This window comes from Lagopus muta, chromosome 7 (genome assembly GCF_023343835.1).
Source record: "Lagopus muta isolate bLagMut1 chromosome 7, bLagMut1 primary, whole genome shotgun sequence".
NCBI lineage: Eukaryota > Metazoa > Chordata > Aves > Galliformes > Phasianidae > Lagopus > Lagopus muta.
Genome location: NC_064439.1, coordinates 20,838,831 through 20,861,291, shown reverse-complemented (window position 1 = coordinate 20,861,291; position 22,461 = coordinate 20,838,831). Strand labels below are relative to the sequence as shown.

The window sequence follows — 22,461 nt, the reverse complement described above, 5'->3', positions numbered from 1 at the left end:
CACTGAGTGAAGCACTTGAGAGCCTTTGCTGATGCTACGCAGTGACCCTGCCCTGAGGTTCACTGAAGAGGAGATGAACTCTGGGACCCTGGAGGCTGGGAAGTGATTTGCTCAAAAAACTTTCATGACCTTTCTCAGAAAGGCCTGACTCTGCTGTTTCTTTTCCCCATGCAACTAAGCAGTATTTGCATGAGAGGAGCCACTGATTCACAAATATTTCCTTGCTTGAATCATCAGAAACAAATTTGTCCTGATTCAGTGATAAGACTCTGAAAGTTTAGTTTGGCTAAGTTCTACACATACCTTGATGAGACAAATGGATCCTATTAGCATCAGCTATTACGTTTATTTCTGTTTTGACTCATACTCTGAATTTGAGTCAAGGCTTTTTGATTGCTGAGCACAGTTGAGAAATTAGTTTTATGAGTTAATGGAACACACATGCACGTGCCTCAGTCTGAAAATATATTCAGGCTATTATCAGAGTGCAAAGTGAAAGTAGATTTCAAGCCTACAAACTCCAGAAAGGGACAAAGCAAAAGAAACAAATCCTCAGGTGCTCAGCAGCTAAACTATTGCTTTGTCCACTTTCACTTTTGCTTTCACATTATAAGCTTCATTTATTCATTTCAGAGTACTTACATGATCTTGGATTTAGCAGAAACAAAAAAAGCCTTTTAAATTAAATGTAAACAAAGAGCAAAATTTGACTTAATAGGCAAATTTAAAGAGCTTCAATTATGCATAGCATATTACTTTCATGTACATTTTATGTAATCTACAGTAATTTTGTATCTTTCTTCTATACAATACCATCATAACAACCAGAAGGTTTTCAGGAAAATTTTCCCATGCTGTGCACAAATAACAGAAGCTCCCATGCAAAGGCAGTGGAACCTGCTCTGCATGAGTACTGCGTTAAAGAGGACCTAGCCATTGTGTCTACAAATGTCCAGAGAAAGAAGCCCATGACTTCAGATAGTAACTAAGTATTTCAAAATACTATACAGTAAATCTTGCTACTCTCAAACTTATGAAGAAGCTCATCATCAACAACAAACTTGAGTTTTTTCATTAGTACAACAAGGAAATGCTAGCTGCCAAAATAGAAGGATTTTCTTCAACAGTTATCAGAAATAAATTACACTTGCTAGCAGAAACAACTAAGTACACATTTTTCATGGATAAAATTCTGATATAAACATTAATGTACTAGATTTTCCATGTATAAGAAAGCTGAAAACTTAGAAGACACAAAACATGCTTGCTTCAGAAGAGTAAACTGCCTCAAAAATCAGATCGTTCCCTTTAAGAAAATGAGTTTACATTAACATCACAAGCAAAGCAAATTGAAAAAGGCAAAGCATAAAAAGGAGACTCTTACTTTAACTTCGACTGCCTTTCCACCTTGCTCGATATGCCTCTCAAGGTATTCAGAAGACAGCAGATCACTGCAAGAATAAGAAAAAAGAGCCATAAATCTCATGCATGTGTTCTTGCATGCTCTCTCAGCAAGCAATGATTAAACATTTACATTTGAAAAGGGCAAAAACTGCAGGATACTCCTAAAACGTTCACAAAAAATCACAGAAACAGCCACCTCCAATGGAGCTACACAGTGCATGGGATACCCTGTTTTTTTTATATCAGAAGGCAAGAAAACAGGCTTTTTCTTTATGGAATATTCAAATCCATCTACTGATAACAGTTTTAATTGAAGAGACTTTTCTGCTTTTTGTTTCAAGACAACAGTAAGGAAATTAAGTGAGGAGAAAAAGAAAAAAAAACCAACAACCACAGAAGAGTGAGAAACTAGTCGGAGGCAATACTGCAGCAGGCTGCACTGAAGCGAACATAGCAGTGCCTCCGGCAGCTGGACAGAACAGCATAGTGATGAATGTCCCTGTAATACCAAAATGCATCCTACAATTGTACTCACAACACTGTGCGAGACGGGCAGATGAAGCCACCAGCCACACGAGCAGGCTCACAGCAGGTCTGCTCCACTGCAAGCGTGAAGGTGGATGGCTGGAGACAAGCCATCCTTGGGCCACAGGCAGGCCCATGCAGGAACCAGTCCTGTGAGCCCTCTCTGCAAACCCCGGGGCTCTCATGCCATCAGAGGAAAATGAGCTGGGCAACAACAAATCCAGCCTTAAAAGTAGACAGTTTTCGAACAAACACTGAACAGAAAAAGTACTTTGATCTGAGGCAAACACATAAAGCAAAATGCACACTAAGACATTTCATGCTAAACCAGTTAGGCCCTCATAAATTATTTTCTAGGCAAAATAATACCTTCTCCACCAGAAAATTCATTGAACACTGTCAGAAATTTCAGAATTTCACCTGGATAAAGTTTGCATGAAGATTTGATATTGTTCCACATAAGAGGTGACTGAACTGGTGAAGATAAAGTCCTGGTGAAGGAAGCCTGTCAAAAGGCCTGCAGACCTATCGGACAGGAGGTGACGAACACAAACCATCTCCTGTGCAGAAGAGGCTAATTTGCATGTTGTTCCTTCCAACAAAAAGACACCAGGGGTGTGAGAGGGGAAGGATGGCAGGAAGTGGCACAGAGCAGCAGACCTGAGACCTGCCCTTTGGTTTTGCAAGGTGCTGTTGCTGAAGGACAGTAAGGATATAGGAGGGGTGAGGGCAGAGGGTGCTGGGTGCTGCTGGAACTTTGCAGTGCCCAGCAGCCACTCAGCTTCCCAGAACCCCAGCCTGGCAAAGCAGGCAGTCAGACCACGAACATTTTGCTCACATAGGCACTGGTGACTGCCCAGATCAAGTCCCAGGTGGCAGAAGGTTGAAGTATGGATCCTACAAAATGCCAACCCGACATTTTCATTAACAGCCCAGGCACAAAAACCAGGAGCACTCTAAGGAAATATGCTGATAATGCTAAGTTGGAAAGAAGACAACTGAAAAAATTCCCACAGGAAAGAGCTGGATGATGTTCAAGACTGAATATTACAAGGAGGATAAAATTCAATTGTATAAACAGCAAATTGATGCACTTAAGGGCTAAAGGGAACTTCTCCAACATTGTTTTGGAGGACCCAGTTTCTAAAGAAGAGCCATGACTGCACTTGCCTTGGCAAAAAGATTTGCCAGATCAATAGGGTGTCTTCCTGAAAAACACACCTGTCATCCCAGAATGCATAAAAGACTTATTTCTAGCCAAATTGAGGTAAGATTAATAACACTGACCAAGGGAGATCTCTTGTCAAAAGCTGCAGGCAGATATTTGTCAGAAAGTTCCACCACCTGAAAGTAAATATAGGCCCATGAGGTAACAGGGAATGGAGAGCTCCTGGAGTCTTGTAAAACAGGTGAACTGTAAGGGGATTCAAATGCACCAAGATTAGTACACCAGTGCCTGAAGGTAGCCATTTAAGCTGTGGAAAATGCTGCTACAACCTCAAATAGACATTGACTGACAATGAGTAAATGGAGACTGGCTGCTAAAGTAAAGGCTCTGTATTTGTATCTGAGCACAAGCAACACAGGCAGTAAAAAGAAGGATGCTAACAAATTTCTGAATGGGAGACTTGGAGTGTGGGAAAAGCTTTCTGGGGAAGCTTCACACAGCTTCACATTCACACATTTATGCTCCCCCCTCAGCATTTGCCTGAGGCCTCTGCACACGAGCGGGGCCAAGTGCTCCCCCATCCTGAGCTGTGCCGCCCTGCCCCAGCAGGGCCCAGTTTCTCCCCAGGGCTGTGCAGGGTCTCCCCGTGCTCAGCACCAGAGCCACCAGCCGTCAGGGTTCTTCTCCCAGCCACCATGTCTTGGATGGATGTACTTAGTTCCCTTAAGTTATGTTTAGGAGCGTGACTCCTAGAAGGGTCCATCCGTTTCATCTACCTGCTTATCTATTTTGGAACAGAAGTAAAAGGAGAGAGAAAAGGGCTGAGAATGGCTGGAGACCTGCTGGCAGCCTCCTTCTCAAGGTTCATGATGGGTGCCTCAGTTTCTGAAATGAACCAGGCTAGGAGGGAAATGCCATCATTTCAGCCTACACAGCTCCAGAGGACCAAGCCCAGAGCCTACAAACAGGTCTGAAGTTAAGCACGTTATTAAAGCATACCCTAAAAAACATGGCATGCTGAATACATCCAGAAAAATATTATTAGTAAAAAAAAAAAAAAAAAAAAAAAAAAAAAAACAGACCACGTTATTATTATTATTATGACTCACAACACTGAAATTATCATGAAAGAACACAATACTCTCAGGTTCACTAATGCAATCTGTGCTATTGCAAACTGAGATACAATCTAATAATTATACACAATCTTGGAAGCTTAGACCAAAAGATATGCTTCTTTCATGAAATCATCTCAAATGTGCAGTAATGATTTGTCTTTCTAACAGAGAAGCATTTAACTGCATAATTTTAGTAAAATCCACTACTTCAAAATAAACAAAAAAAAAGCTCCAGTGAAACAATCATTTATCAACATAAGACATCGAGTATTCAGCAGTAAGGTAACGTGCACTTCAATATAATCATCCAACTCCTTCCTATGGTAGAGATGAAATTAGGATAGATTGGCAGGCAAGTGGAACAATTCTAAAAGTCACCTCTGTCAATTTAAGTATTAGTTGTAAAAAATAAAAATTTACATGCAATTTACATGTGAAAATATATCTTACAAATACCAAGGATGTAGAATATTGAGGGGAAAAAAAAAAAAACATCTACAAAAGAAAATACATGGAATTAGACTTTCAGAAGCATTTGCAGAGACAGACAAATTCTTTGAAACCAAATGGCAAAACCTGAATATATTAAGACAAAAACAAAACATTTCACAGGAAAAGAAGCGTGTGTGAATTATGCCTTTTAAAAGGAAAAAAAAAAGTTATGATAGTAATAATTCTGCCTTTACAATTCAATTATTTTGAAAAAGTACACAAGAAAGGTAGCATAGCTGGTTTTGCTTACAGTAGCATCCTTTTTTGAAGCCCAAGTCCAACTGTATCACTTTACCCCATAGACAAAAGAACAGAATAACAAAAAATCCTCTTTGCAAGCTCCTCTCTGCTCTTCCAACTCTCCCAAATTGTCACAACAAAAGCACACAGGAGGAGGCAATTGGGGAATTTTCTTACAGAGAATGAGCTCAATTAAGGAAAGTACCTTTACCAATACAACATATATATGTAAGTTTGTGTTTAAATTCTACTTTGAATTAATACATTTGGATACAAGGTTTATCAAACCAAAGACAGGATTGGAATCCCAGGAAAACAGATGAACTCTGAAAATAGATGCTCTACCCAACAGAAGAAGGCTGTTCCAGGAAGGAAAAGAGGAAAAATCTGCAGTGGCAAGAGAAAAGAAGACAGAACAAGCCACGTATTTAAAGAAATAAAAAGAAAAGACAGGGTAATACAAAGCACTCTGACCAAAAAGAAGAAGAGGCCATAATGTGCCTTGGAAAACGCAAAAAGTTTGTATTTCAATATGGAATTGATTACAAACTGGGAATTTTCCCTGGAAATGAAACAAACTTTTATTTTCAAATGGGGAAGGATGAAAAAATGGAAAATTGCCAGCTTTTTAACAAAAAGTAACTGTCCAGATTGAAAAGACTGTGAAGATGGAAAGTTTTAAAGTTATGGAGGGGGGGAGAACAGAAATGATAGGGACATCTTCAGAGACCACAGGAAGAATTACAAATTTAAGAATGGTAGAAATAAAGGGAGTTTAAAATCATAGTATGAAAATGCATCTTTTTTTTGGTACATCATTGTTAGAAATGATTGCTTTCATGGTATTTGATAATGTTGCTGTACTTCCTTGGATGTTGTGGGAATTCTTTGCCGCTTTTTCTGTTTGCTGACTCTGATTTCTGTCTCTATTTCAACTCTCTATTACAAACACCTGAAATTTCTGATTAAATGTCAGACACAGACATCAAACGAAAGATCTCAAATAAGATGCATCACTGAAAAGGAAGATAGACTTCTAGCTGAAATCAGCACAAAGGCCTGGGTGGGTCAAATTCCAGTAGCAAAGTGTTGATAAGTATATAAAGACATTCAGCTGAAAACGATGGGTTCAGGGAAATGAGGGAGACATTAATAAGATAGTGCACCAGCTCCACAATTAAAGCTCAGTTGCAATTGCAAGTTGTGGGAAGGGAGCCTGTTGCTCAAGAGGGCTGTAGTAAAAACAGTGGGTGCTGCTGAGTACTGAAGACAAGAGGATATGGAGATTTCTCACATAAAATATTTGTCCCTGATGGTGTAGATTCTTTACTAAGTAAATTGCAAAAGTCCAAATTATAAATCAGTTTATAAGAGGAATTTATACATTCAAAAAGAAGGAAAAAAAAAGGCGGGGGGGGGGGGGCTTGGAAAGAGGGGGAAGAGAAGGAATCATGTAGTAAAGGAAGGGAAACTACGAGCACGTTGCTTTCAGAAAAGTTTCTTAACAAGACTCATAGATATGTAGGGAATGGTTATGCAAAGTAATTCTATAAGCCTAACTTATATACCAGGAAGAAGAGACATTATCATGAAACAAGGATCAAGAAAGAAGAAAACCAAACAAGGGAAAAGGAGGGATGTTTCTCTCTGCCACTCAGTAAAAAGGACTATTTGTACTACCTTGCTTTACACTACATCCCCAATACAAATTCACTATCAGCCATGAGAGACCTAACAAAAACAGTGCAGCATAATAAACTTCAGAAGGCCACTTAGCCAGCAGATTCCTGTATCTGACAGACAATTCTCTGTATCTCTGTATCTGACAGTTAATTCTCCTTTATCCTCATGACTATCCAGACACCTTTTCTCTGCTTGTACACAACCTCTCCTTGCACTTCAAGAGGTACTGGCTACCTCCTTACTCCATGAATATATCTGCTTTAATAGCCAAGGCTTTAGAACTTTCGTCCTATCTTTCCATTCAAAAGAATTGCTGAACTTCTTCTCATATGGACAGTGAATTTCATCACTGTATCTGCTAATTTAACCAAATGCACTTCAAAATGTGTTCGTTTCTCTTTGATATAGCATTGGTTCCCACACTACCTATGTGGTGGAAGGAAAAAACAATGGAGAAAATCACTGCTGGTTGTTGAAGCTTCTCTTTTTTTAAAATATTCTCACTGTGCTTTTCTGCTCTTGCTGCTCCTAACAAGAATGCGAGAAAAAAGAAAGCAATTATTTTGTAATGCTTCTACTCCTACGGACTGTTAAAGACTTTATCCAAAAAGAAATTACAGACTTAAAAATGGGTTGAGTCCTCAAGGGATTTACACAAATGCTGAGTTGTAGCCAATCTCGGTCCTTTCCTTAATTTCACATTTCAGTAACAATGATACAAAGCATGATCATCTGATGAAGTTTCTTCCAAATAATGTTTGCTCAAATTTTTCCTCTCTGGAATTTCTAAGATCTCTAACTCCAATTGACTTAAAATACACTTAATGCCTTTACCCATTAAGAACCAATTTGCCAGTGGGACACTACAGTGACTGCCCTGAATCCGACTGGAAACACCACATTGCAGAGCAAGCCTCCAGCCCTGAGCTTCCATCGCCAGAATCAGACATGAAGCTCTACAGCCAGATAGCACATTCTGGCTTAGGAACAGCACGGCTCTGCTACAGCATGGCTACTTCATTTCTTGTTGGGACAAGATTTAAGCAGGTAGAAGGCATTCTTGTTTACTAATTTCACTGGCTTTCTATTATGCACATGGTTCCCACTGCTAGCTTAAAGAGGGAGAGAGGATACAACAAAAGCTGCAAGTTAAAATTGGAAAGCAGCAGTGGTAGTTTCAAGGCTCAGGCTGGTGCGGCTTTACCCTGATGTTAGGCAAGCCTTGTGCACATGGACTGTTACTGCATCCAGCTGCCATTGCCAGCATGCACTTTGTGGTGCCACCATCCTTTCACAGTTAACATACCGTGGACTTTTTGGTCTGTCCTTTTCAATTTTTGCAGTTTTAAGTCTGATCTCCTTTCCAGCACCTGAAGGGGGCCTGCAGAAAAGCTGGTGGGGACTTTTTAGAAGGGAACATAGCAACAGGACAAGGGGAAATGGCTTTAAACTGGAAGAGGGTACATTTAGACTAGTTATTAGGAAGAAATTCTTCACTGTGAAAGACACTGGAATACAAGACGCCCAGTGAGGTTGCAGATGTCCCCTCTCTGGAAGCATTCAAGGCCAGGCTGGATGGGGCTGTGAGCAGCCTGCTCTAGAGGGAGAGGGAGGTGTCCCTGCCTACAGCAGGGGATTGGAACTGGATGATCTTAAAGGTCCCTTCCAACCCAAACCATTCTGTGATTCTAAGATCAGAACTTTATTACTGTAAGATGAGGTACATGATAACAAACAGATACTGCTTATGCTTTCCAGAGGAAAAAAAGTTTATACTTTAATTTCTGCAGTTAGGAAGAGAGTAATCATTTCTTGACCCACAGTATTTCACCACATATTTCTTTTCACTATATTTTAGTGAAATCTGAATACAGCTCTGTATCCAAACAGAAGAACAATAAAACACACCCAAAGCAGCTCTGAATTTACTAACAGTTTCAAAGTCCATTTTTAATTGCAATTTAAATGCAATCAAATTACTAATGTTATTATCATTAGAAAAAAAAAAAACTAAAAAAAAAAAAAACCACAAAACCCACCTCCACCAACAAAACCACCTTCAGCTCCATAAAACAGGAATATGAAGGAGGAAAATGATGCTGATGGTCCCGCCCATTCCTATCATTTTCTTCCATATTCCCCACCATCATACCCACCTCCTCTGTCCTCAGGTCCCCTTGTCCCTGGCCACGCTCCTAATGCCCAGCCCATCACCCTGTGCTGCCCAGCAGCATTTCCATGCTGCTGCTTCCCACTTCTGTATGATGCCAAAGGAGACCAACATAGGAGTCAGCATCTCTTGAGGCTGCATTTATAGTTTGGCACTAACACTGAACACATCCATCCTAAAATTTGCATCCTTCTTGACAGCAAAACGTGCCCCTGCTGTGCTGCCATTTTTTCCATAAGCACTTGGGAAAATTGCCCCCTTAAGCTTGTGATTACCTGCTCTTGCTCTTATAACTTGCATTTTATCCCAAAATTTGAAATGTCATTCACGCCCTAAGAAATGTTTAGGTAGTAAGTAGCAAGAACAGTATCTTCTGAGCTGTGTGCATTTTCATATAATTAGAGAGCATTAGCACACAGTAATTGAAAAATTATTGAGATGTTTCTTCTTATTGTTAAATAAAAGCATCAACTGTGCAGGTATCTGAAATGCTTCAGAAAGGAGCCCAGAAGAAAAAATGGTTACCACTACTTCTACTTTTGTTCACAGAACAAACCTGAGTGAACCTCAGAAGAGGGTTTTCCTAAAAACAGCTTTAGTTGAAAAGACTATAAATCTTAAGGCTAGGAATTAATTAGCTTCTAAAAATTATTCTGATTGAGACAATCTGCTAAAACTTCAGGAAGGTGGAAACAGATATGAAACTACAAAGACATTAAAAAAAAAAAAAGCTTGTTATTGGTATAAGGGCTAATGAAAAATGAGTCAGGAAGTGAAACATATCTAGAATTGTAGCCAAATTACAGAGCAAGAAACTAAAATTAAAGGTACCTGCTCTACCATTGTAACTTCTTTAATAAAGAAAGTGTATTTTAATAGCACACTCTGGATTAGAAGTCAAAGGTCTCAGCCACATTCGTTGGTGACCCAGAGCTGCAGTCTGAAAAATGCAAAACAAATCCAAAATGCACAGTTAGGAGAAGTTGTGAAAGCAGTCTCTTGAAGAAGCAGTCTGCATTACTAGGAAAATCTCACAGAACATCCACAGATGACAAATTACACAGAGCGTTGTGAAATAAAATTAATCACTCATAGTAAAAATGAATGAAGACTGGGAAGACAAGAGACCCTTCACCATTGAATCCTCAGGAGCCAGATGCTGAGACAACACCAATCACTTAACCACTGTCCAAGGAATCATCACAGCTCCCCAAACTTACAGTCATCAATCTTCATTTGCCATGTACAATGCAGGAGAACAGATGTCTTCAGAGAGACAAAAAACCATTTGCTAATACTGTTCCAAGTAGGACCTGTCTGGTTTGCCAGACATCTCTGGTATTGCTGATGACCCAGCAGGATACTTGGCCTCTCTGTGTGTTACCTACTGGTAAATCATTCTCTCTAAGCTCAAAAGGCACTTCAGTTTGGATAATGGAAAATAAAGTGAGGAGGGGGAGATAAGACAGAGGTAGGTAATATAATATGAATCATAGAGAAAATTAACTTCAAGCTGTTATTCACCTAATTTTGCATCACTAGAAAACACCTGAAGAAATTAGAAAACGGAGGTAGTACTGTGCCAAGCTTTGCAACATGTTTCTGCAGGAGGTTGTTCAGGCTGACAGCATCCGAAGGTACTTCAGAAACAGAAAAGGGAATAGAGACAGTCACTAGTAACAAGCTCATAAACAGATACTAAGAGGAAGCAATGTGCCTCCTGGCATCCTTAAAGCCATGGATGTTGGGAGGTGGCAGTGGAATGGACCCAGAACGTGGCAGAGCCCATGTGCTCTCTCACAGCATCTTTCATAGCCAATACTGGGACAGATGGGCAATGGTATGACGCAGTTTCATTTCTTCTGTGCTTAACTGCTGTCACTGATCCCTTAAGATGAAATGAATCCATTAACTTGGTATTTTAAAATTACCTTTCTATCCGAGGACATTTACTGAAACTCAGAAAAATGCATTTGTGCTTATTTGATGCAAACTATTTTCCACATATCGGTGCAAGATTGCTTTTAAATAGATGGTTCATATTCTCGTTGCATACCCCAAAACAGCTGCACAGAGCAACAGCAGTCAGCAGCTCTCTGCTAGCTGCCTTCTCTGATGCATGGATTAGTTAAAAAGTTATAAACAAAATCTTAAGCTTTACAGCTGGTTTATTCATATGAAATGAAATTCTCATTTGACTAATGCTCTGCTTCTACAGTGCATTTCTTATGTACATATACATATATGGAGAGAGACCCTTTATAAGATACATATCTGTATAAATGTATACAGTACATATTTTACATGCCTGGGAGGCATCTGTCAGCAATACACTATGCATTGCACATCCAATTTCGCTTATTCGTCAACTCTTGCTCCTTCATCTTTTGGAATCCTTTATTTCTATCCTTCCTTTTTCAGACCTTTTATTCTCATCTTCCATTTCTACCCTGTCCTAACTAAAAAACCAATCCACTGCCTTGTTTGCAATACTCTGCTTGGAGATTCTTACAATTAGAAAATAGCAGACTGCATGCTACCTCTCTTGACTCAGAACACAAACCAAATTGCTTTCTCCATCATGCTCACTGATGTGTTTAATATCTTACCAGACATTTTCAGAATTGAACATATATTATTCAGCCACGCTCAACAATAAACCACCTGCAACATTTCATTCTGCACCTGAGCAGCAGCAGGAATGTACCCTTAGCTGGAAGGCTGCAGTCAGTGCATAATGTTCCCTGGCCCAAGAAGCATTCTTCCCAAGCAGTCTTCAACTGAAACCATCACCCTTACAACTCCAGAGTGCTTGCTACTGACTTCTATGAAGTGGGCTTCATGCTGACAAAGATTCAAAATCTTTCCTTTTATCATAATACAAATCCTCATGACCATTCTGTCTTTTCCTGTACCCTCTCATATATGCCTCATATACCCATTTATAGAAGCAGGATAGCTTTCTAAGATAGAAATAGATAACAGAAATAGATAATAGAAAAAGATAGCAGCATGTATTTTCTTAAGGACGAAAAGGTATGATTCTGTACTTGAGATCACCAACTCCAGCTGTCACTTCTGGAAGGACTAACTTCCTCATTGAAAGGTTACTTTACCTTCCAGGAATTTTTTCCAGGACTATCCTGTTTTCTGCAGGTCAGGCTGAGCACCTACTATCTTAGCTCTAGAAGACTCAGAAAATGATGTTCTCTTGCATTTGGCAACTATGGCATCATTTTGGAATGTGGTGCAGCAAAGCACATCTTGCAGGAAGAATTAAAGGACAACTATGAAAGCAACAGTACCAGGCATGTAAGTGAGCAAGAATATATTCGGCAGTTCTGCCATACACCTTGTTATCCTTCAAAGAGTTCCAAGTCAATGTTTCTCTGAAAAGCTGGATGTAACTGAGATCAAGAAGTAAGCTAATTTTCACAACTCAGATCTCTGTCATAAAAAAAAATGAATGTCTAAAGATGCAAGCCAGCAATTTAAATGGAAGGCAGTAAAGAGTCATGAATGAACAAAAAACTTGCCCTAAAGAGCAATATATTCTGTCACAACTTTTGACTAAGAACCCCCCCCCCAATGGCTCCTCCTTCTACAGCATCTCATCACAAGGCCTCTGGCTGCAAAAAGTGGCAAAGGGACAGGGAATAGGGAGCTCAACAGCAGTCCAGATGCCACTGTCCCTTTTGCGCTTCTTTCACCCAGCACAGGTTGCATACACAAGGGCAAGTCATGCAGCCACAAATGAGGAAAAGCACAGCAGGCCAATAGGGCCCATAAAGCCCAGTGACTGTAAAGTCACTTGGCCAGCCAGGGCTATGGTCACACGCAGGTGGCTCAAGCTGTGGTCTGCATCTGAGTGTGGAGCTGCTTGTAATTAAAGTTCTGCTCCAGCAAATGACGAGTTTGAATGTGACCAAGCATTTTTATAAGAAAACTACTTTCATATCTCCTGTCATCTTTGCTTGGCATCTCAGCAATGTGCTGACATTGTTTTAACAAGAGATCCACCCCAGCTCCTCATCCTGAGCTAACCTGGTATCCCAGAGGAACCTCTGCAGCTGAGCAACGGTGTGGATGAACATTTTAAAGAGACAAAGAAATCCACTCTTCTGAGCCACATGGAAATTGTGAGCAGGACTGGGAATCTGGTCCCTGCAGCACTTCCTTTGCACAGTATGTGGAGGGAGAGGGTTGATCCCCTGGGCAAAGCATGACCCTGCAGCCTCCCACCCCAATCACCTCTGCAGAAGCCCAAAACTGCAGAGGTCCTGGGAGCTCATTTTCCTGGTTCAGCACCTGTGTTGACCATGCCCACAGCCAGGTGTGGAACACCCCTGAGAGGGCAAACCAGGGCCTCAGTGCAGAGCTCAAGAACCTCTTACAACAGTGCTCATCAGTTTTTAAGCAACTGCATGCACAGTTTTGCAAACACTAATTAAAGCAAACAGCAGTACTGTCTGTAATACTCATCACACTGATGAGTATACATTCAATATTGCATTCTTCCCTTCAGCACAGGAATGTACAAGGATATCATTATTATCCTCCTTACTACATATTTCTAGAATCTTGCTCAATTCTTTAAATAATTTATGTTTCTAAAAATAAGCCTTCTAACATGTCATGTGTTACTTACAATGAAATCTGAATTGAAGACACAAGTTCCACAGTGCGATGCACTGATGTAAAGCATCAGGTAGGCTCATGCGGTTTGCAGGAAAAGAAAAGCTTTCCAAAAGCTCCATAGACTATGGTAGAATTTAACACTGAGCTAAATTTACAGCAAGACAACCTCCAAAGATACTCATGGCTATTAAGTTATAAGAGTTACAGGATTACATGCATATCTATCATGAACTTCTCTTTCTCTCACAAGAAAGAGACAGCCATACTTACAGAGATACTAGCAATGAATCGATCCTGTAATGTTTTCTTCACAGAAATAGTTTTAGTGCATCTGCTAAGGATTGCTGAGATGATTGAAATCTGCAGCATTCTATCTTAATATTTGGAGTATTAAAATGAAAGTTAGCACAATAAATACAGCTGTTTTTCTTAAATCACAGACACATACGGTGATGCTTTCCTTACAGGCTAATTGGTTCTGCACACAGCTGAGAGTGTCTGGGGAGAGGTGATGCAATCTCAACACTGACTGGTGTAAATAGAAACATTTACTGCTTTATAAAAAGCACAATTCAAAAGTAAAGTGCCTGAATTTAAAGCCTTAGCTAGAATTTCTCCCTTTACATGTGTTTTCCTTACAGACCAGTGTTGTGTGGAGATACATATAACTCTGTTCCACAGTATTCTGAGAAGTAGATCACAAAAGCATATAACAAGACATCTGAGATGCCTTACTAATTTGATCTTTCTTAATGCTGGACAGGAATTTTTCAACAAATAGATTATTTTTTAAAGTCCCATAACTTTTCCAAATTGAAACTTTGATCAGAAATGTAACAGATGAAGCACTTATTTTCAAAACACACAGCAAAAGACTCACATAGCCCTTCATATTCCTATTCACAGCCCCGATGTGCTTGTTTCTATAATAAGTGTGCACTCATCGCTGCTCTTCAGACTATTCTGGGTTGGCATCAACAATTCCATCATTTCCACTTTGCTGTACAATGGATTCATTGGACCAAAGGAAGCAAGGAGGAGACTAACTGGAAAATGTCTCTTTATCTGAGATATAACAGGCCTCGCTTTAAATCAAAGCAGGCCTCCTGGACCTACAGTCAGTTAACTTTTCTCTTGCCTCCCAGATTGACATTTTCTCCCCAGAACCTACACATGACAACTTTTGAGCCAAAATTTATTAAAAAAGCAGAGGGTATCAATACATAGCACTTTTAAAAATCACTCTGTTCCTGTTGAAACAACAGAATACAGATCAAGCATTTGAGATAAGGAGTTAAAGAGAAAAATAAATAAGCATTAAAACATTGAAAACAAGAGAACAACTATGTATATGGGAACCCTAGAAAGACACCCAAGTTTAATGGGAACTCACTTTGTAGGAATACATGGTTCCACCCAAAAAGCAGATGAGTGACACTACAGAACGGATGGATTCCAACTCTTCTAACATCTGTATCGTTTTCCTAAAGGAAGTTGCAGCATATGCAAAGCTCATTTCATGTAGATACAATACACCCTACAGCTTTTCACTCTGGAAGTCAGGAATAACAGAAACTATCCAAATGTGTTTATATTTTGTATTGAAACACTTGGTTTTAAATCACATTAAACACAACTCAATTTAGCATCACAAGCACTAGAAAACTCCTGAAATGCAATGATACATTATCTGTAAAGACTTAATCCATATCTCGAGATAGCAGAAAAATAATATATACTTAAGCAAAATGAAAATAAGATTAAATGCATTTTCCCATAACTCAAGCAGCCTTTGATACATTACTTTGTTTTTTAACAGCTTGCAGCCTAAAATGCTCTGTAGTTAAATAATGCATTTGCAGAATTAATATATAATATCAGCAGAAAGCACACACTAAGGGCAAGGTGAAAAGAGGAAATGTTTTCAACTTAAAATAAGGTAACTGAATAGCAGAAACTGAAGAAGCGGTATTCTAGCTACTGCAAGCTGCTAGAAAACACACTTCTTATAAATGGGACTGTGCCAGCGTTCAGACTTATAAAGTTGATACTTCAGTTCTTGCAATCTTAACTACACTAAAACAAAGGCTCCCAATTCCCATTTAAATGAGCAGGGCACTCAGTCCCTGAATGAAGCAAACCCTCTAAGCTGAGACAACCATACATGTCAGCTTAATTTCAGATTACAAGAATGTGTCTATGAGCATGGATAGGTGAGCACGCCTAAATCACGTGTGCTTTATTCTCATTCACAGAAAATGAAACAGAAGGTGACATTTATTATGAAAATGTAGACTGGGATTTGCTACTTGAAAGAACTGGTGTGCAGAAGAGCACAGGAACCACTCCTTCAGCAGCATGGCAGAACCCCAGCCAGGCACTCAACAGAAACAACAGGGGAAGGACTAGGTATTGTTTACACCATCACACTGTCACCTCAGGTGACAAGAGATGCAGACAGACAAAGCTTCAAAAGCAAGGAACTTTTGAAAAGTGGTTTGCACTCGGCCTCCTCTGTCCTCCTCTTCCCATCACCACTCAAATGCCTCAAAGCCAAAGGAAGCTTCCTAGGCTGTCTGGTCACCACACTCCCTCTCCTCTACCTTAACACAGTTCAAATATTTAAAGGCATTTGCCCACACTATGTTGCTGTGATTATGCATTTCTAAGTATAACAATTTGTATCCCTGGAATCCTTCCATTTATTTTCCCAATGTATTTTAAACATAAAAAGGACCATAGGATGAACGCTTTGTTACCATCCTTGTCATGCCATACGTAGACCATAACCTGCACACACACACGCTTTACCCTTTATCACTACAGTTTCTGTTCACTAGCAGTAATTCAACATAAAAATACCAGACCCCTTAGTTAAACAAGTAAGCATATTAACATTTTTTTCCAAATGGATTTTGTTCCCCAAGCAATTCCTTTTTTAATCTTCAAAGATACTTAAATAAGAGAAACACATCAAAATAGAATCTTATTCATCTTGCCTGAATGAGCAACTTGTTAAAGAATAGGAAAACAATTCAAAATAAGCAATTATTCTTTGCTACTTGGCCAGCTGAGCCCAAGTGATTTACCCAGGACACAAATGCGTATTTTAGCAGAACTATTGATAGGGGTTTATAAAAGGACATGGAAAAAAATTATAAGTTACTATCCCAGACTTGTAAAATATCACTTCCAAAAGCACAATAACACTCTTGTTTCAAATTGAAGTTTTTCAGAGATGTGCAGGGAAGATCCCTACGTTATGACTGAAGAAAAGTCAGTGACTGTGTAGCAAGAGCACACCAGATAATGAATGAAACGCAGAACGTAATGTCTTTCAGGAGGAAAAAGGAAAGTTTTTCAGGAAAAGAATACAACCAAAAGAATAAGGAGCACACAGGTATATTAATTTGCTACATTAAAAGTAATTAAAATGTTCTAAATTATGATTTGTTATTTTTAAGGCAAGACTTCCAAAACCCTTAAAGTACTTTACTACATGTTTTTGTTTTCCTTTCTGTTATTACCCAAGAAAAATGAAACTATGGCCAAAACAAATCCTAAACATCTTCGTTGGTTTTGTTTTTTTGTTATTTCGTTTGTTTTGTTTTTTTTCCAGAAAAGCTGATAAGCTGGGTAAGATTTTGGAATCCCATCCTAACATTATTACATCATTATTTATTTTAGTTTTGATGAGAACACAGGTTATCACCAGGCATCCTACTTTAGAAGTTCACAGCACAGTTCACATAGCTCCAAAACCAATGAGACAGAATTTAAACGGAAACTGCTGAGACTTCTAAACATTTGTCTTACAGATGGAAGAAGATTTCTGCCATGACCTGACCAGAGCTGGCAGGGGCTCTGAAGTGGATTTGCACCTCTGAGATCTTCAAGGACTAGAGGGCTTTCCATTTAAAACAATAAACACACCAACAGCAGGTTTTGTTTTAACCTACATTAGAAAAAATAACTTTTTAAAGTATGTCTATGTATATACAGGAAGGCTGTATGAAATAATTTCTCCCAACTCATCAATCAAAGCAAGGCAGTACCACTGAAAAAGCCAGAGTCAGTAGGTGTAAGATGCCATGCTAAGTCATTCCTAGCAGATAAATTAAGGCTGAGGCACCGGCTCAAGCATGGTCATAAAGTCACCCACGGGTGCTGTCTGCTGAAATGCACATTTTCCATCTACATCAACTTTAGACCATGCCCTGAGAGAGAAGCTTCCTGAAAATAGACTCTGCTGCCATGAGCCTCGAAGGTCACAGAGAATGGGAAGCAACAAAAAGGGAAGAAAGCCTTTCTGATGATCCTGGGGACAGTTTTCTTTCTTGGGAAACATCCCCACAGATGCACCCTCTGAGCCTGAAGGGATGCACTCCTGCAGAGTTTTAGTGCACGGTCCTGCACTCAGAAACTAGACAGTGAGGGCAAGGATTTCTTCTCAGGGTTAACTTAGAGTCCAGTCTAAAGCATCTTTGTTGGGTCAGAAAGTGAATAAAAATCTTACAAATTACACTTGACCTTGAGATGCAGTTCACCTAAACAACCATTAATGCTCCACTTGAAGACAGGCAACCTGGAAAAACTGAAGTGCAGTGTCACTTCTGCATGCAGGCTACATGATGGAGACCAGCATAACATCACACATCACCTCATCAGCAGCAAAAAGCTGGAAGATGGAAAAAGACTTCAACACAAGAAGAGGGAGAGTGGAGGGGAGGGAAAGAAGAGACACTGGGAGCAGCTGCAGACCATATGGGAATCCAAAACCATGGTCATCTGCCAAAGCTAAATGAGAGGCACAGCAGGAAGCATGCACCACCTTTTATGTCCTCAGGCTTGCAACAGGAGGAAAGACAAGACACATGTGCACCCTGTGGGATTATAAAATACACTACCCATCTATGCTCACTATTTGAAGAGCACATGCAGTAGTATATGCAGACAAATACCAGAAGGAGTTTTGTAGGATGTGCAGTCCTACAAAAACATAGTTTGTAGGATGAAGTCAGATCAATCCCTTCTCTGCAAGGAATCTTCACATCTACAAAGGGCACTGTACCTGGCTCACATACAGCCCTTATACATCAAATACTGGAGAGTTCTGCAACTCTCCCCAGATTCATCCTAAAATTCACAGTTCTCCCCTCGACGCCATGACCAATAATCCTGTAAAAATTCATGTGCTACACACATCACCTCAAAAATTCACCAGATATCACAAATCTTCACTGCTATCAATCATCTATCCAAAAATCCAGTTAAAAATTCAATGCATTCACATAAGAAGGTATTACAAATATTATTCTGAAAAGTACTCCCGGTAGTGGTAATCAGGTCAATGGGTTTTCTTTTTTCACTTTCATCAATTATTGGGCTATGACTAACATACTGGTAGACCTTCTATTTCTCTAAACCCTGTAACTCATTAACGCCTCAATAACAGACATAAATTAATAACTTGTCTCTTTCAAAGACAATCAACAGCAAACATCTTCTATATCAGATTCCTGAAATTCAAAGAAAGATAGGGAAAAAAAAAAAAGAGAAGAGTAAAAAAAAAAAGAGAGAAATCTTACGATTGTAAAACAGTTCCAATTAGCTCTTTCACCCAGAATAACTTGGACAGTATTAAAATAATGCATCTGAAAACCAGCAAAGAACTGCAATTTTTCAGACAACCAAAGTGAAAATTATTTCCAAACGTACTTGAAAAAAAAAAAAGTGCTATCTTTCCACCCACATGAATATTTATTACTGCCTACATGATGGTATAAAAGCATTTGACACAAGTGAAAAGGAATAAAATTACTTGATTGATACTGGCTCCCTAAATACTCTGTGCTTCTCTCTCCTTTCCTCCTTACGATCATTAGAGTTCACATTTTAGGAAATAAAGGCAAAAAGATCACTGAAAGCAGATGTTCTCCCTTTGCTTCAGTTAGAGATCTCATTAGCAAAAGTAGATCTAGATGGACGATATGAGAAAAGCAGCTGACCCAGAGCATCTGCTACATTCTTAATTTCAATGTCTTTAATTTCAGTATCTGTAAGCTCCCTGTGTGTGCCCCCGCTGGGCACACCAGCCTGGCTCCTCCAGTGCAGATGCAGGACCACTTGAGGTAAACAAGTAAGAGGAACTGAAATCAGTTCTGCTCTTGTCTGCCTGCTGGCATGGCTCACACAAAAGCGGAGGCTTCAGTTGCTTACACTGTCCTCATGACCACAGAGGTTACAAATTCTGTGAGCTGCCAGGATAATTAATCTGCCCAGCAGCTCAGTCCCTGCAATCCTTTTTCTCAGAACAATCAGGGCCAGATAAATTGCTCTGGCAGTAACGACTGACGACATTCCCAGCCACTGCTTTCCCTTCTTCCTACACCATGGATGCGTGCCATCCACGCAGACAAAGCGTAGCCATTGCAAACAGGCTTAACTAACCCTGCTACCATCTTCCCTGGGCAACTGTTCAGTGCTTCAGGTCTTATTTGTTTTCACATACTTACATCAACCATGGTACCTAAGCTCCCTATGTATGCGATAGCCATTGAGCACATAGACTGTTCATCTGATGCTGCTTGAAAATGCACAGCAAGCAACACTTGCACTGTTCAGTCAAACCGTTCATGCACACAGTTCTCAGAGAAGGGCTTTCCTGACACTCCCAACACAAAAAGATGCTAAAGTACAACCAGACCGGGCTATGCTATGTCAAAACATACGGCCCACAGATTGGTGTACTTCTCTCATCATAGTATTTATTCAGTTGTTTTGATTGGGAAGGCGCTTTGTAAATGAAAGATCCGAGATCAAAGACGGGAGATTTCCTCTAAAAATGGAATTTTGCAGAAGATGCCTGGAAACTGAACAGACACACGTACTGTTTGTCTCAGAGATCCTCCTGGAAGCAGTCAGGGTAGGATTTTCTGAGTTGTTTTAAACTCATTTGTGTTTTTTTCCCAGTACTATAAGTCTCTATTGTTAACTTATGCATTATTTAAAAGATACTGAGTTTAAAAATAGCTCTAACCCGCCAAGGGAAAATGGGAAAAGCAGTAAGCTGAAAGCCACAGTGCTTCCCTCACAGATTGTTTCAGCATGCAAGACATTACAGCTTTCTCCCGTTTTCATTTCAATTTAGTAGCTGCCTTTGACATATGCCCACCCATTTTCACCATCAAAGCGGCTGAAGATAGCTCATTCCTGAGGGTGCACATTACTAGTCTCTCAAACAGCAAATTACTGCTGCTATAGGTCCTCAGATACACATAGCTAAAGGCTTTGCTTTTGGAGATTCTGTATTCAGCCACCATGTTTTGCATTCACATTCCACATAGGTGAGTACCTTACACTCTTTAATATATTAAATGCCATAACATCAGGAAGAAATTAGAAGTGTCTAAGGCCAATCTAGAATCAGCAGTGAACCTAACTCCTTATTTCATCTGTAACTTAAAGTCCAGGAGAGCACAGGTCTGGAAGGACCTAGCAACCTCCTGCAGGTTGACAGCAGCACTAACCTCCAACACAAGGAAAAAGCAAATCCTCATGTAAAGACTATACACATCAGACCTAGAAGGCTATGTTTCACCCTGCAAGAAAAGCTAGCACTGGCTTATGTTGATTCTAGTTCTAACCATATTTCCAGACTTTAGCTAAGTACTGATTTTAGGCACTGTATTACACAGCACCTGTAAATCTTTGTTCCCAAGGAAGAAAGAGAAAGGGAAAAAAAAAAAAAAAAAAAAGAAGAGGAATGTTACTCAGTTAAAAACATAGCTGGTGTTCTACCTACCTCAAAATTCAGCATGAGACAGGTAGTTCTTCTCCAGGGACAGACCAACACACAGCACCTGCACAGGCAATAAGGCAGCACATGGCCATTGCTAGCAAGAGGCCACAGACCCTGGGTAGCCAGCAGCCTGCAAGGCCTCCCTGCATGCCCAGCTGTGCCTGGCCTCGAGCTCGTTTTAATTTGTTTTAGCTCTAACAGCAAGCTGACCAGTGACCAGGTGGTGAATAATATTAACCTCAAATGGATCCAGCACTGTTGAGAAAGAAACTGTCACTACTAATATCAAATTCCTGGTAAACAAACTCGGACACTAAATGAGGACATGTGGTGACCATGGATGAGCCAACATGAACTCAGAGACAGTGGTAGATGTGACATCATTTCTGTGTATCACTTTTAGCCAAGTTATTATTTGGAATGAGCTGTTAAAGGACTGGATGTTAAAAGATAATTTGACCGTTAAGAATCAATAAATTCTCAGCCCTGCATTTGTAGCTGTAATTCACAGTAAAAGTACTAAGGGTTTAGTGCCACAGGAAAGACCTACCGCAGAGACCTACGTCTGGGATGCAGTTCTGAAAGTTAAAAGAGAGGACAGTGAAAATACGATACCAACATATCAGTCTGGGACAAGCAAGTTGGGTTTTACATAACTTGGTGCTAGTGGCTTTGCTGATATGAAACAGAAAGGCAAAGAGGCTGCATATGTCCATGCAGTTTCATTTTCTCTGTGTCAATCTGTGTCTGAGTGTCCATCAGGAAAAAAAAAAAAAAGATTGAAAATCATCTTACATAAAATATGTTGAGTGCAAAGCTTACCCACTCCGTGTCATAAAGCTGGATAAGCTACATAACCCAGTGTTAGAAATGCATCCACACAAGTAAGCACCCAACAAACAGTGATGTTGCCCATGTCTGATGCAAAACATAGATACAAAGTTGAAACCCAGAATATAAGAACGTTTTACAAGCCAGTGAATTCACATGCCAGGTCCTGTGTTGAAAGAGAACTCCAGAGCAGCCCATTTTGGGTAGGACCAGCCACATTTACTTTGGCAGCAGTAGCTTCTAATACACAAGAGGGAAAGGAGTTGAAGAGGGAAAATGTTGGCAAACGTCATGAAAGGAAAGGGCAGCTCATGCTGGGGATCCCAAAACTTAGATTCAATTTCATCCTAATGGATAACTCAGAAACACCAGCAAAAACAAAGGTATATAA

General features: G+C 39.8%; 1 protein-coding gene across 7 annotated transcripts in view; it reads right to left on the bottom strand.

Annotated features, from left to right (window-relative positions):
• The window catches only part of ADAM22 (ADAM metallopeptidase domain 22), a 128,056-nt gene that overhangs the window by 69,889 nt on the left and 35,706 nt on the right, over positions 1–22,461 (bottom strand). For all 7 annotated transcript variants that reach the window (XM_048951110.1, XM_048951111.1, XM_048951112.1 and 4 more), the window contains exon 4: positions 1,385–1,451. In XM_048951110.1, coding sequence (XP_048807067.1) covers positions 1,385–1,451 — 67 coding nt within the window. The remainder of the gene's footprint in view (positions 1–1,384; positions 1,452–22,461) is intronic.